At 32.7% G+C, this 16,841-nt stretch overlaps 2 protein-coding genes across 5 annotated transcripts in view; one reads left to right on the top strand and one right to left on the bottom strand.

The window, feature by feature from the left end:
• Positions 1-924: 924 nt before the first annotated feature.
• Positions 925-16,841, bottom strand: part of LOC144834681 (NLR family CARD domain-containing protein 4-like) — a 43,105-nt gene continuing 27,188 nt past the window's right edge. Inside the window, exons 2-5 of the mRNA XM_078689576.1 lie at positions 3,368-3,430; positions 3,180-3,239; positions 1,058-2,502; positions 925-957 (exon numbers count right to left, since the gene is read on the bottom strand). Of these exons, the coding sequence (XP_078545702.1) occupies positions 925-957; positions 1,058-2,428 (1,404 nt within the window). The 5' untranslated portion in view covers positions 2,429-2,502; positions 3,180-3,239; positions 3,368-3,430. The remainder of the gene's footprint in view (positions 958-1,057; positions 2,503-3,179; positions 3,240-3,367; positions 3,431-16,841) is intronic.
• On the top strand, positions 10,212-16,718 carry LOC144834780 (glutathione S-transferase kappa 1-like). Of its 4 annotated transcripts, none has more exons than XM_078689717.1 (5): positions 10,212-10,325; positions 10,640-10,740; positions 10,954-10,989; positions 11,157-11,273; positions 11,389-11,998. In XM_078689717.1, the coding sequence occupies exons 2-5, from the start codon at positions 10,729-10,731 to the stop codon at positions 11,482-11,484; spliced, it is 261 nt and encodes an 86-aa protein (XP_078545843.1). In that variant the 5' UTR covers positions 10,212-10,325; positions 10,640-10,728; the 3' UTR covers positions 11,485-11,998. The 4 variants fall into 4 exon arrangements, with proteins under 4 accessions (XP_078545843.1, XP_078545845.1, XP_078545842.1 ...); XM_078689719.1 differs by lacking the exon at positions 11,389-11,998 and adding an exon at positions 16,595-16,718 and having other exon boundaries at positions 10,219-10,304; XM_078689716.1 differs by having other exon boundaries at positions 10,219-10,304.

The following is a 16,841-nucleotide window of genomic DNA, read 5'->3' as shown; positions in this document are numbered from 1 at the left end:
AAAAGAAAGTTATGTTTCTCTTCAAACACTCTTCAGTCAAGTAATTAATTACTTCATCTGATAGATTGCAATCCGTCATGTAAAGGCTCCTCAGCTTAGGATACATATTGAGAAATGAAGAAAATGTATTAACATCAATGTTGTGAAAGTTATTACCAGAGATATCGAGACGACGTAATGCTAATTGAACTTGTTTGAGAGAACATTCTGTACCCAAGTGATTGATGACGTCACCTGATAGATTGCAATTCCTCATGTTAAGCCTATACAGCTTAGGACACATAATGAGTAATGAAGACATTGAATTAACATCAATGTTGTGAAAGTTATTACCAGAGATATCGAGATAAACTAATGCTAATTGAACTTGTTTGAGAGAACATTCTGTATCCAAGTTATTGATGACATCACCTGATAGATTGCAACGACTCATGTCAAGCACACTCAGCTTAGGACACATAATGAGTAATGAAGACATTGAATTAACATCAATATTGTGAAAGTTATTACCAGAGATATCGAGATCAACTAATGCTAATTGAACTTGTTTGAGAGAACATTCTGTAACCAAGTGATTGATGACGTCACCTGATAGATTGCAATCATCCATGTAAAGCGACCCCAGCTTAGGACACATAATGAGTAATGAAGACATTGAATTAACATCAATGTTGTGAAAGTTATTACGAGAGATATAGAGATGAGTTAATGCTAATTGAACTTGTTTGAGAGAACATTCTGATACAAAGTCATGAAATACATTACGTGATAGATTCTCAATAACAACACTTTTACATTTAGCTTCAATTCCTAAAATATGTGCAATAACGTTTCCCTTGCGTTTCAATGCCATCTTACTACAAAATGTATTCAACATTTTATTCAACGGTTCTTTGTCATATGCCATGCAATAAAGTTGCATAATTAGACGTATGAAATGCTTATTACATTGCACACCTGGATTAATGTGATGAATAAACATTTTTATGGAGGTAGATATATTGTCCAAATGTGTCTTTATTTCTAAATCTTGAATGTGATCATTTAATTCATTTACCACAGCATCTTTATGTTGTTCTTTAACAAACATTAAATTACTCGGCAGAGAACGATATGTTGACAAACTATTTGTAACCCAGTGCTTTAAAAATGCATTAGCGTTAGCACCAAGGAAACCAATTGCAAACTTTCTCCCCATCTTTAAATGCTCACTTTCTCTTATTACTTTCCATTCATTATCATCCAATGGTGTAAGTATTCGTCTTACATCTTCTGTTGTGCATTCATTCTCGATACCATCACTTTCACATAATTTGCACAAATAGAATCCTACCAATGACTCTACTATCAACTTGTGAGGAGGCATGAAAATCCTTTCAAAGCTAGATTTTGAAATTGGTGCTTCTTCGTAAACAAACCCAAGATTTACGGCCATGTCAATCATATCTCTTGTGGAATGTGTATCATTCAAATCTGTCATGTTTATTGAAAGTTGATTCTTTTTTAAGCTTTTATACATGCACTTCCCTAATAAAATCATAGCATTTACATAATTCGCTGGGATGTCTTCAAATTTAGAAATTTTGGCGACTTGTTTGTTAAATTGATTTAAAATACTACGAAATAGTTGTTTAAAAAGATCAGCACTGTCACTAGGAAGACTTTGATTGTCTTCCCATAGCATACAAATTGAAAGAAGTAGCATTGGATTTTTGCACATTGAATATGCTTGTGGATGTTTTCGATAATAATACCTAGTGTCAATACCTAATTCCCTTTTAAGCGACTCTCCCAATTGCGGTTGTCCAAAATAATTAAAATATTTCTCAATATACTCCCATATGCTCTCTTGATTAAATCCCTTAACTCTCACATGAACGTTACACTCTCGTTTAAATTCATCTATGTTTTCTGGTCGTGAAGTAAGTATCACAGTACTTTCTTTAAGGTTGGTTTTATTGAAAAGACTTAATACACTTTGATTATCAAATCTCAATTCATCTAATCCGTCTAGTAGCAACACAACTTTACCGTCATGTTTCTTTATGAATTTCTGAATTAACCGTGGATCTTTTGGGAGATCTGTGTCTAAATTGAAATCTTTCATATCCAGCTGCTTTACAATTAGATCAAATATATTGTCATCTTTTTGCAAATCTCTAACACATAAGAAAAATACAATTTTACCTTCAAAGACATTATTAGATTGACTAGGTGTAGCCCATGTGTATGATAAATGTCTTAATATGGTAGTTTTACCAATACCTCCCTCTCCTTCAATAAGAGCTCTACATCCAGGTGTGGAGCTGATTACATCTACCACTTCTTCTAATGTTGTTGGTTTGCTTCCTTTATTGTTTTCACGTTCTTTCAGTAGTTCCATATCGGTAAACATCTGTGAAACGTCAACTTTGTATCTATCATTCATTGTTGCAGGTGTAAATCTACTGGCCTGTCTGCACTTGTCCTTTTGTATTTTAATCAGATATGTTTGTATCTTTTCTAAAAACAAAGAAAATTATTCAATAGAGAGAATCTTACACTTAATTATATTTTATTAAGCATTGTATATATTAGTATTATTATTGTTGATATTAATTCATCTTAATTATTCATTTATTTATAGGCCTATAGTTTATTTTAGTAGGCCTAAATTATAGTGGTTTAGTTGTTCTTTTTACAGGCCTAGATAATGTCATCCTAGGTATAAATGAAATTGAAATTTGTTATTATAGCAATTTGAAATTATTTTACCTAAAGTTATTGACAATTGTTATCAGTTATACCAAACTCTCAATATCGTATTTTTTTGTAAATCATTAGGGTTTTAGAGGGCGACAAATAATTTTTGTTTTCCTGGTAGACCAGGATATTTCAGATTAAAATCAAACTAACTCCGTCAGAAAACGATATAAGTATGTATATAAGTATGTAAGTTTTATTTTTGTAAATTTCTTAATTTTGCTGTAATAAAAAATTGTTCATATCCGATTATACGATTGTTGGAATGAGGTGTATATAAGATTAATTGTTCTAATCTTGATTTTAATTACATTGTTCATGTTTTTTGTTCTTTTATAATTATAAGCCTTGTTTAGGACAAAATTCACAACAAGAAATATTCTACTGCATAAAAAGCGTCTTTATGGGAGAAAAATTATACGATACTAATAACTAACCTGTTTCTGACTCAACCTTATGCGTTCCTTGTTCTTCGTTACTAGTAGTCGACACTTCTACTGTTTAATAAATAAATAAGTGTCTTAATAATTATTATCAAACTAACCTTATTACTTTACAACTATTCTACCGCATAATAAACTTCTTTATAGAAGAAAACTTATATAGTTTACAGTTATTAACTAACCTGTTTCTGGTTTAAACTCTTTTTGCGCTCCTTGTTCTTTTTCACTTGTGTTCGGCACATTTACTGTTTGATGATAAATAAGAATAGATAAATAGCTTAACTACCTCACAACAAGTCAGTGACTGGAATAATTACTTCATAATAATTCTAATACAATACTAATATTACAAAATTCATTGCAAAGTTTTCTTTTTTTAGTGAGTAACGCGCTTGTATATAAAGGGCGACAAACACAAATTGAAGACAATCAGAAAGAAAACTTCAGTTTAAAATATGATCAATAGAGGGCAGCAAATCAAAATAATGAATTCACAGACAGTGCAGTACAATCTGTAGCCCGCACTTCAATCACCCTAAACACACAGGATATACAGTAAAATAAATTATACCGTGTAATATCATTCTGGACATCGTTTTTTTTAATAACAACTCTCATATCCGACTGCATTGAGAGAACTATATCAATAAGCCTTACCAAATATTTGAATTAAAAAAATTTTGAAAATCACAAAAAGAGGCTTTCAAATATATCTGGTGTAGAGTGTTCGGCTTGTCATTAAAAACACAAAAACTTATAACATATTATAGCCTACACGACATTATAACTAACCTGTTTCTGATTTAACATATCGTTTTGTTCCTTGTTTTTCATTACTACTGGTCGGCATTTCCCCTGTTTTAGTAAATAAATCACAGAATAAAATCTAAATTTGCAATTAAAATCCATTAAAAAAAAATGGTTGTGTAATATGAATTAATTTTAGTTGATTAAGATAACTTACTTATCCAAGAATAAGCATGACAAAGGGATAAGTGATAATTGCTAGCCATGCTTTAATTCGTATCTGTGTAACACAAAAGTTCCTCGGGGAAGTTTTGATGGGGTTGTCGTCGTATAAAACATTTGTATGACTGGTAAGCGTAAAACTGATTGATCTACATGTTGAGCCAATAAAATGATATTGCTAGGACCCCTTTCATTTCCATTTTAAGCTTGTACATCATTAAAACATAAAATTAGTTTATTTTGTTGCACTGTAGCCTACATAATAACGTATAACTAACCTGTTTCTGATTTAACTTCTTGTCGTGTTCCTTGGTTTTCGTTACTACTGGTCGGCATTTCACCTGTTTTAATAAATAAATAACAGAATGAAATTCGAATTTACAATGCTAAATCAAAACTTTAAGCACTATGAAAAATATTATGCATGAAAACATCACAAAATAAACTTTCTCGTGAAAGAAATGAAATACTTCCTCTTTTTTCATAAATACATACCTTGTCTATCATCATGTGCAGATTTTCCAAGACAATCTGTAAACCTGGTAATTCTTGAAGGTGTACCTAGACGGTTTTCTTTATCTAATACGAATACGGCATCCCATATATTTGTGAATTCAAATTTGTTCAGTTCATCATAATTATGAATAACATTCTTCAAGTCATCTTGTCCAATTTCTCGCAAGGTTTGGAACAGTTGTTTACGAGATGCTGAGAGCGACTCCTCGTCAACAAGTTGAACATTGTTATCTGTCATATACTGGTTTATCTGATCTACTGCATCGCTGAAACCTGTCACATTAGCTATGGCGAGCAAAAGCCTGATTTTATGCGGTGTGATTTTACCGGTTCGGTGAAGTTCATTAAATAAACTCATTGCTGTAACATTATCACGGTCAAGGTCTCCTAATGGTATGTATCCATGCAGGCAGAATCTCAACCATTTAAAGTAGCGACCCACATAGTGTTTGCTAAGTTGAGCTTTTAAAGTATGGAACTTTTCTTTAAGGTTTTCACCACATTCAGATTTGTCTGACAAACAAAACAAAAATATATGAATATTACATTAAATAAAAATGTATAAAAAATCATATATTCGCAACTGGCATATGAGTGCTAAAATTCATCTGAAAAATAATGTTCTTTTGTGTTGAAAAAAAAAGACTGGGAGGATTAGAAAGCCTAAAGTATAATAATACCAGAAATAATTAAATAAGCCTACTTCCACCTCAGCTTCACCATATGGACGTGTGTGTGTTTGTGCCCCGAAATGGCACTTTCAGAATTTTTTGGGGGAGTGGGCGGGTGACATACAATGTAATGTTTACCTAATCTCCTCGTCAACTCACCGTGTTTGGGGGCTGAGGTAAGAATCTTTTAGAAATGTGACTCTAGATGATCGGAAATTGCACGATTACTCTGTTCTTCAAAGCTTTAGATAAATCCCTGATTAAATTATTTCAATAAAAAAAAAGTGGACACCCTATAGCAACATCCAATCCCCGTAGCTAAATTTTCAACGCAGTTTCGTGAGCCCAGAACTCCTTAACCGGGATAATTTTGGTTATTTTGTTTTGTTTGTTGTTTTGTCCCAGAAGTGTCTCATTGATTAGGGTCAGTATTCGAGAATCATCTAGGCTTCATAATTCTTTAAGGGATTTGTAGAGTGCATCTATTTTGTCAATAACAGCCTTTCTTGGAAATTTATAATTTAAATTCATTAAAATCAATTAAAATTAGATAAAGCGTTAAAACCTTATATCGATGCAATACGAAAAAAGCTATTTATTTTGTATTACCTGATGTTGCCATAATGCCACTGAAATTCAGTTTTCAATCTTCATTTCTAAAATGGAATAGTTGTATTTAAGTTAAATGCTGTCAATCAATGGACAATTCATCCTGTTTTGCAAAGTAAGACCCTCTTTTAAAATAACTTATAACATCTATAATGTATATTGCTGATTGTCACTTCATGCGTCATTCAAACCTAAAACTATTTTCAAAATATGCATGAGGATGAGGGAAGACCAGTTTTCTGGATTCTTACCACGTGACACGATGTTGGAGTAAAAGGACAGTTTACGACAATTAAAATGTAATGTTCTATCCTCGTATTGTTTGTGCCAAAATTAGCAACAATTAAATCGCTGCTTCTCTCGCAATAAAACATAAAATCTACTCACAAAATATAACGGCTGTTTCCTCTTTATTTTAAACAGATCAATGTTCCTCTAACTTCTGTCCTCAGTATGTTCAGTGTTCACTCATTGACTTAAACTGTTCACAGTTAAACTGTTCATTTTCTTCTCATAGGTTGCGGTAGCTGCTATTAAGAACAAAAAAGGTAAATGAGGTAAATTTATATCTATCTATAATTTGTATCTGGTAAAATATGTTAGATTAGCGCATGTATGTTATGGACAAATGTTGTTCATGTGTTAATTAAATTTTTTTTCAATTTTTTTACCTCCACCAATGCTAAATAATCAATTTTTTTTTACTACACATGCGCTATTGACATTTTCTACTAAAATGTAAACACATTATAAATAGTAAACTGAATCACAAACATTATTTTTGCTTTTGTGATTCAGTTTAAATTTTTTTTTTTTTTTTTTAGTTTCGGAAAAAATAGACCAAGAGATAAGGACCGTATACAAGACTGCTGTCATTGCTGTGCCAAATATTATTTAAATACACAGCCACTGAAAAGCTGAGCTCTGGTAATACCTGATTTTTTAACCATAATGACAATTGGACCTATAGGGCGTCTAAAAAGCGGAAATTAAGTTGAAATGACATAGACATTGGTCCCAATTTGGACAACAAACGAAAAACATAGCAGTCGCTTCGCCACTCCTTTTTACGAGTCAACAGCATATTACATTACAAGCACTCGACTCTCTCGTTCTCTTCATCATTAAACGTACAAATAATAAATTATAAATACAGTACTATCAGTTAGGCCTAGGCAATTGAATCTAAATTGGAAACTTACATTGTTGGCTCATAAAATTGTAATAACATAAATACACCTTGATAGGCCCCAGTCAATCTTTGTAACGATTTCATAGCAGTCGCTGCGCCACTCCTTTTTACGAGTCAATATTTTATATTGTGTATTCATATCACGTATTTATGCTTATTCATTTTGGCCGTGACGTCACAAAAGCTATTCACGGTTTATGCAATTTCTTTCTATAAATACACAATACACGATTATGGAAGTATATAGATATTCTACTCAAAATTCCACACAAGCTATTTTTAGAAAAAAACACAGAATCATTTGTAATAACTAAATTTTTATCAAAAAAACAAAAACGAAAGCCCTGCAGAAGTTATCAGTTGACTTAAATAATATAAATTAGATTTAATCAACACATGATAATGAACCCTTGTTTAAACACTCATCTTGTAATTACAGTTTTGATTGATAATGTATTGGTGCACCATAGATATTAACTCACATGTTCATTTACTTCTTATAGGTTAGCTGTTAAGGTAAATGAGGTGAATTCAACATCTGATAAAATAGGGCGCGATTAACAAATTAATCAAAAATATTAATAATAATTGTCAATACAGTAATAAGCATTGTGGTGCATGTGTTTGGAGATAAGCAAATAAGCACTGTAGACAAAGCACTGTACCTATACTTACTGTATATTTCTGAAACACTGATTTCGCACACAGCATGTGTAAATATTGCGCTCAGAGCGCTCCATATTATCTAACGAGGAGAGAGAGGGGGGGAGAGAGAGAGAGAGATAGGGACCCTATACAACACTCATGATGTGCCAATAACATAAATGCACAGCTACTTAAATGCTAAGCTCTGTCTGAAACCATTTGTCTAAAAATGACAATTATATTTAGATCGGAAATTAAGTTGACAGAGGTCCCAACTTAGAAAAATGAAAGTCAAAGGCGTGGCAAAACCAACAATAGACAATCCTTGAATCAGGGATCTGCTTTAATCACCAAAATACGGTCTTTGTTATCACCCATCGGCAGATCCATGGTTTAATTACAAAACAGATTATTTTACAACTCTCACTCTTATTCCCTTTCTACCATCAAACGTACAACATAAACTATAAATACTTTTAGATTAGGAAATTATAAATTTAAATTGCAAACTTACATTGTTGTTTTAAAAGGTAAGTTTGACTGGAAAATCTAATAACTTGTAATAACAAGTATACAAGTATGCCAGTGTACTTAACAGTGCACGTTAAAGGCCAGGTGCGGGCAAAAAATTTCTATTGATCATACATTCCAATAATTATCGATCTATAGTTTCCCCTATGTTTCATAATTTTTGGGATTTTATTTGTGTTACACGAGCTTGTTGAAAAAAAGCACTTTCTTATCAGTGGGGGGATAGTTCAAATTACACAGTAAAATCTCTATTCTTTTGTACACACATTTTGTAAATAGAGCGGCATTTTAAAAAGCTATGAAAAATAAACGGTGTGGTAAAAAATTTTATCAGATGACTAAATATAAGTAATATAACTTGAATTTTACATTTCTGGTATTTTTATTCAACTTCAGATTTTTATTTTCATGTTATAGCAAAAATTATCCACCGTATATCCACCATCTTTTTTCACCTTCTAGGGAGTCACCAGACATGTTATTACATTAGGTTAACTACCTAACTACTGAAAAAAAGTATTCCTGGTTTTTATGGCAGAATATTGCCAAATTTTGTATTTGACCATATTAAGGGAAATTCATGTTTTTTCGTCTTGATTTCTGTTACAAATATTTGATTTAAGTACAATTAACCAGATATTATATTTAAAATTCATGCCTGTACCTGAGCTTTAAAGAACTTGGTACACTATTCGAAAATAGGGAATCGTCTGCCGGTGTGCTGATCTGGTAGGCGCTGCACTGCTGGCTGCCGTGGGTCCGGGGAGGGCCTAATCCGAATTTCCTCAGTTTCCAGTTAAGCTTGAGGACAAATATAAATACCTTTACATACTGATAGGCCTATACCGTCAATCTTTGACGATTTCATTGCAGGTACTGTACTCCTTTTTGTTACGGGTCAACTTTAATATGTGTATTCATATCACGTATTGACGTTGGCCATTACGTCACAAAAGCTTTTCACGGTCTATGCATTTCCTTTCTTTATAATGCACAATACACGATCACGAAAGTCTATAGATATTTCATTAAAAAATCCACAGAAGTTATTTATAGAAAAAGACACAGAATCATTTGAAATAATTTAATTTATATATTAAAAAAAACCTGTAGAAGTTGTATATACCCACATAATTTTAAACACATTTGATTAGCCCTTGTTTAAGACTTATCTTAAATGCACTTACAGTTTTTTCAACTTTAAATTTACCTAAATTTGAGATAGCATTTAACATACGAACGTTTCAGTAATCGAAAGAGCGCGACTCAATAGCCACAACTAAAATACAATAACGTCTACATCCCGACGACGAGGATACAAAATAATTAATAGGCTACTACAATAGTAGTTTCTCCGTGGTATACGCGCCTAGGAGGCTGATGATCAAATCTTTCATCAAAATGACAGGTATACAGTATATCAAACAATTTGTAGCCAACTCCCAGGTTGATCAATTTTACAACATTTTGAAGTATAGTAAAGTGTAAGGTGTGATAAATTCACAGATAGGCAATTCGATCGCCAGGATTGTTTTAGATGGTCACGTGTGACATAATGTTAAGTTGTCTATTGCACGCCGTCAATCGTACCTGCATCCTTACATTGGATATCAGCATGAGTGGTAAGCCAATAGTCACTATGGTGTGGAAGGTATCGAGCTGTGCATTCCTATTGGCCCGATACCGTGCGTTTAAACGCCATATTTTGTGTTTAATTTAATGTTTATCAGTATATGTTATACGTTAATGACAATACTCTATGTATATACAAAGGATATCAAGTGACAGCCTCTGATTGGATGCTCACTTGCACAAGATGTCACTTGTTATGCAAATGAGCATAGAATAATTATTGGAACAGGGTTTAGGTATTTAAGTAGTACAGTACTAGTCGTACAGAATGTGGGCCAAGAGGGAATAACGGTTGTACACCTTAGCAAAAGGAACAACTAAGGATATTAATCTGTACACTCAGAAACCACCCAAGTGAGGACATATCTACACTAAGTACTGTATAATATAATGTACTCAAGAGTGTTGCGTGCTGTTTAATCATTATTTTTGTTAGGCTTTGTGAACATGTATAATTGTGTTAGATCATTTTAGATTCGTAATATTACCGCTTAAATTATTTACTAGAAAATGTATATTGTATATTCATTATGTTACTATAATTATGGTCGTCGTCGAGGAAGAGGAGCCATACTGCAAAACTGACTTTAATTGTTAATCCCACATGCTATGGGAGAATTAGAATTTCTATAAATTTATTAAATCATACTTGTCACAATTTTGATAATAAATGTCATTTTGTCATTCAGGTTCTTTGACGGCACAGAGATTTTTGACCGTTGTAAATGACCAACATCCAGATGGCCTTGAAGAAGTATCAAGACAATTATGGATAAGAATGTGGTCAAAGGTCAACTAGTTCCAAACATTTATTATTTATATATAATATAATTATATTAACTTAAAATGTATATATCTTAATTTTCCTCATATTAGTATGTTCCCAATTTTAAAACAATCAAACCCCAATGGAATATATAATTATCTTATTATTGCATATATAAATATTATAATATTATATTAATTATTATTACATATATAACTTTTAAATATTTTTTTACAGGATAAAGATATTTCAGATCCCACATCTGTTCTTGAGGTATATGAATATTGAATTTTCTTTTCATAAAACTTTTTTTGCAATCAAAATTACAAAAGGTTGGATTGATATTTTTGTTGATTTGGTTGAAAATTTTAATATAAATGTAATATTATATTACATGATATTTATTGTCATATCAAATTTACATCTTCAATTATTTTTAGGCAGCCCAGGCTGCTGGAATGTCTAAAGAGGTCGCTAATAAATGCATGTCAAAGGTCAAAGATCAATCAACAAAAGAAGAGTTAAAAAGAATAACATGCATTGCACGCGAAAGTGGTGTAAGTAATTTAAAGTTTATTTTTTATTTTTTAAATTGAATTCAATTTACAGTATATATTGGCGAGTCTGTTGTATACAATTACTATTCAAATAAAAAATGATTTTAATTTGTAGGCATTTGGCGCACCATGGATATTAGCTCACAATGATGGAAAAGTAAAGACATTTTGGGGAACAGATTTGTCTGACAAACAAATCAAAAATATATGAATATTACATTAAATACACATGTATAGAAAATCATATATTTGCAACTGGCATATGTGTGCTAAATGCATCTGAAAAATAATGTTCTCTTGTGTTGAAAAAAAAAGAGTAACTGACGGGAGGATTAGAAAGCCTACAGAATTGAATACCAGAACTAATTAAATAAGCCTACTTCCACCTCAGCCTCACCATGGTCGGAGCTGAACTGAGAACATTTTAGGAATGTGGACGTGTGTGTGTTTGTGGCCCGAAATGGCACTTTTAGAATGTTTTTGGGGGAGGGGGCGGGTGACATACAAAGTAATTTTTACCTAATCTCCTCCTGTTTGGGGGCTGAGGTAAGAATCTTTTAGAAATAATATGACTCTCTAGATGATCGAAAATTGCACGATTACTTTGTTCTTTAGAGCTTTAGATAAATCGTCGATGATTAAATTATTTCAATTAAAAAAAATGGACACCCTTTAGCAACATCCAATCCCCGTAGCTAAATTTTCAATTCTTCTCAGTTTCGTGAGCCCAGAACTCCTTAACAGGGACAATTTTGGTTATTTTGGTTAGTGTCCCAAAAGTGTCTCATTGATTAGGATCAGTATTCGAGGTTCATAATTCTTTAAGCGATTTGTAGAGTGCATCTATTTTGCCAATAACAGCCTTTTTTAGATAAACAGTTGCAATGCGAAAGGATGCCATACGAAAAAGGCCATTTGTTTTGTGTTACCTGATGTTGCCATGGTTTTCAATTCAGTTTTCAATCTTCATTTCTGAAATGGAATAGTTGTATTTAAGTTAAATGCTGTCAATCCATCTATGGACAATTCATCCTGTTTTGCAAAGTAATCCCTTCCTTTAAAATAACATCTATAATGTATATTGCTGAGTTTCACTTCATGCATCATTCAAACCTAAAACTATTTTCAAAATATGCATGAGGATGAGGGAAGACCAGTTTGCTGGATTATTACCACGTGACACGATGTTGGAGTAAAAGGACAGTTTACGACAATATGTACGGTAATGTTCTAAAAAAAGGTAAATGAGGTAAATTTAAACTGTCTGGTAAAATAGGTTAGATTAGCGCATGTAACAATGGTATGGACAAAATTATGTTATTCATGTGTCTCAATTAATTGTTTTTTTTTCAATTTGTTTACCTCCTCCCATGCTAAATAATCTTTTTTTTTACTACGCATGCACTATTGACATTTTCTACTAAAATATAAACACATTATAAATAGTAAACTGAATCAAACATTATTTTTTAATTTTTTTTTCTGTGCCAAATATGATTTAAATACACAGCCACTAAAAAGCTGAGCTCTGGTAATACCTGACTTTAAAACCATAATGACAATTAGGCATATAGGCCTTTTTCTAAAAACCGGAAATTAAGTTGACAAAAGCCTAGGTCCCAATTTGGACAACAAACGAAAAACAGCCTATTCCATTACAACTTACTTTCTCGTTCTCTTCATACCATCAAACGTACAAATAATAAACTATAAATACTATCAGTTAGGCCTAGGCAATTGAATCTAAATTGGAAACTTACATGGTTGGCTCATAAAATTGTAATAACATAAATACACCTTGATAGGCCCCAGTCAATCTTTGTGACGATTTCATAGCAGTCGCTGCGCCACTCCTTTTATGCTTATTGACTAAGGGCCATGACGAATGACAAAAGCTTTTCACGCTTTATGCAATTTCTTTCTATAAATGCACAATACACGATTAATGGAAGTATATAGATATTCTACTCAAAATTCCACACAAGTTATTTTTAGAAAAAACACAGAATCATTTGAAATAACTAAATTTCTATCAAAAAACAAAAACGAAAGCCCTGCAGAAGTTATCGGTCGACTTAAATTATATAAATTAGATTTAATCAACACATGATAATGAATCCTTGTTTAAAGACTCATCTTGTAATTTACAGTTTTGATTGATAATGTACCCAGGCGTATTGGCGCACCATAGATATTAGCTCACATGTACATTTACTTCTTATAGGTTAGTTGTTAAGGTAAATAAGGTGATTTCAACATCTGATAAAATAGGGCGCGATTAACAAATTAATCAAAAATATTAATAATAATTGTCAATACAGTAATAAGCATTGTGGTGCATGTGTTTGAAGATAAGCAAATAAGCACTGTAGACAAAGCACTGTAGACCTACCAATACTGTATATTAGAAAAACGAAACACTGATCTCGCACACAGCATGTGTAAATATTGCGCTCATAGCGCTCCATTTTATCTAACGAGTTGTTGTTCTTTTTTACTATAAAAAAAAAACAAAAACAAAAACTGGGGGAGAGAGATAGAGAGAGATAGGGACCCTATACAACACTCATGCTGTGCCAATAACATAAATGCACAGCTACTAAAAATGCTGAGCTCTGTCTGAAACCATTTGTCTAAAAATGACAATTATATATAGATCGGAAATTAAGTTGACAGAGGTCCCAACTTAGAAAAATGAAAGTCAAAGGCGTGGCCAAACCAACAATAGACGATCCTTGAATCAGAGATCTGCTTAAATCACCAAAATACGATATTTGTTATCACCCATCTGCGGACCGATGTTTTAATTACAAAACAGACTATTTAACAAATCCTATTCACTTCCTACCATCAAACGTACAAATATACATAAACTATAAATACTTTTAGATTTGGCAATTATAAATCTAAATTGCAAACTTACATTGTTGCCTTTAAAAGTGAATTTGACTGGAAAATCTAATAACTTGTAATAACAGGAATACATAATGATAGGCCTACAGTCAATCTTTGTGACGATTTCATAGCAGGTACGGTAACACTCCTTTTAACGGGTCAACTTTAATGATAGTGTAATCATATCATATTGACGTTGGCCATGATGTCACAAAAGCTTTCATGGTATATGCATTTTCTTTCTTTATTTTCTTTTTTAATGCACAATACACGATCACGGAAGTCTATAGATATTTTATTAACAAATCCACACAAGTTATTTATAGAAAAGACACAGAATCATTTGAAATAATTTAATTTATATATTTAAAAAAAAAACCTGCAGAAGTTGTATATACCCACATAATTATAAACACATTTGATTAACCCTTGTTTAAGACTTATCTAATAAATGCACTTACAGTTTTTTCAACTTTAAATTTACTTAAGTTTGAGATAGCATTTATCGTACGAACGTTTCAGTATAGACTTGCCCCAAGTCTGTATTTTTTGTCTTTTTTTTTATTTATTTGTTTTTATTTCGACCGCGATTTTTGTCTGAAAATACAGACTTGTGAAACACGTATAGAAATCGATTTGCAGACCGCAAACATCCAATAAGAATGACGTAGGTTATCATACCGTATTTGGCTATATGGGGCGGGCGGTATGTAAATATGGATTTCGAATCAACCAATGATCATTTTGTTTCAAAATGAAAAAGATCGAGTACGTACGTACAGTGCTGAATGTACGATCGAGACTGAACAACTGTTGAAATATAAAATCGTGTTGCCAAGTTGTTTTGTTTATTAATTGTTTAGTCCTGGCCTAGGCCTCCTTCGTAGGGCTACTCAACTCGTACGTATGACCTGCCAAATAAAACGCCAATAAGGTACATACCACTACCGACCGGCACACAACAGGGCTACACCACCACACAGAACAGGACAGGGTCTGGGTGGGAATTAAATCAAATTTTCTCCGCATAATAAATGATCCATTCAAAGTTTGATTTGGCGGAGAAGCTAGCCTATCATATCAAGACGAGTTTTCATGTTCTTGGGAAAAATCTCATCAAATGTTTACCAGACTACTAGGCATATAAAATCATTTCTAGCCTTCAGAAACTTTCATCAATGTACCCAACCAGGCCAAGTACACATTGTCTAAACGTAACATAGCGCATGTGCATCGTCTTAGATGTTGAGTCTTTGAAAGTCTGAAATATGAATATTAAAACGACGTACGAGTGAGTAGCCAATGGCATGCGGCTGAAACTAGTCAACTGGATAATTTATGCACCAAGAATTCTTGGTGTCAAACCACGTGACTTATGCGTGTTTCCCCAGACGGAGTATCCAAACTCAAGTAATACACGTATGAAACGCCATATGTGCAAAAATATTTATATTTTTACAAAACTCCGTCTGGAGCCCAGACTAGTTTCAGTACTGTAATCGAAAGAGCGACACACAATAGCCACTAACCCCCGACTACGACGAGAATACAAATTAATAGGCTACTACAATAGCAGTTTCTCCATGGTATATATTGTGTCAGTCAGTACGCACCTAGGAGACTGATGATCAAATCTGTCATCAAAATGACAGATACAGTGTATTAAACAATTTGTAGCCAACTCCCAGAGTGATTATTTTCACAACATTTTGAAGTACAGTATAGTAAAGTGTAGGGTGTGATAAATTCACCGATAGGTAATTCGATTGTGCACATAATGTTAAGTTGTCTATTGCAGCGTCAATCGTACCTGCATCCTTACATTGGATATCAGCATGAGTGGTAAGCCAATAGTCACTATGGTGTGGAAGGTATAGAGCTGTGCATTCCTATTGGCCCGGTACCATGCGTTTAAACGCCATATTTTGTGTCGAAACAATCGACCATCTAAGAGCATTATTTCACTGTTGAATTTATTGTTTATCAGTACTTTGTTATACGTTACGAATGACAATACTCTATGTATATGCAAAGGATATCAAGTGACAGTCTCTGATTGGATGCTGACTTGCACAAGATATCACTTGTTATGCAAATTAGCATAGTAGAACAGGATATAGGTATTTAACCTGTACAGTACTAGTCGTACAGAATATGGGCTATGAGGGTATAACTGTTGTACACCTCAGCTAAAGGAACAACTAAGGATATTTTATATATTTTATATATATTATTTAAAAAACACCCAAGTGAGGACATATCGACACTAAGTACTGTATAATACTGTACTATAAGAGTGCTGCGTGCTATTTATTCATTTTGTTAGGCTTTGTGAACATGTATAATTGTGTTAGATCATTTTAGATTTGTAATATTACCGCTATAATTATTTACTAGAAAATGTTTCTTGTATATTCATTATGTAGGCCTACTATAATTATGGTCGTCGTCGAGGAAGAGGAGACTGATGATATAGGGACAGCCACGTCACAATTCATATGGATATCCACGTGACAATGTATAGGGCCATGATCCATGCGACATTTCTCATTATTGTAAGTTGCTACACATGGTCACTTATTTTGCAATCATTTTCAATTTTATTTTTTTTATTATTAATGCCATTTTTAAAGATTAGGCCTATTTCTTGTTGTTTTAGATATTAGGAAGATA

Source organism: Antedon bifida, chromosome 2, assembly GCF_963402885.1.
Source record: "Antedon bifida chromosome 2, ecAntBifi1.1, whole genome shotgun sequence".
In the NCBI taxonomy this organism is placed as follows: Eukaryota; Metazoa; Echinodermata; class Crinoidea; order Comatulida; family Antedonidae; genus Antedon; species Antedon bifida.
Note: the sequence above shows the minus strand (reverse complement) of the source record. Positions and strands in the feature narration are given on the sequence as shown.

Bases quoted from the DNA above. Each gene is read 5' to 3' on its own strand.
- LOC144834780 (XM_078689717.1), top strand. The intron at 10,990-11,156 runs GTATATGAATAT...AATTATTTTTAG, and splicing joins ATCCCACATCTGTTCTTGAG to GCAGCCCAGGCTGCTGGAAT. The intron at 11,274-11,388 runs GTAAGTAATTTA...TTTAATTTGTAG, and splicing joins GCATTGCACGCGAAAGTGGT to GCATTTGGCGCACCATGGAT.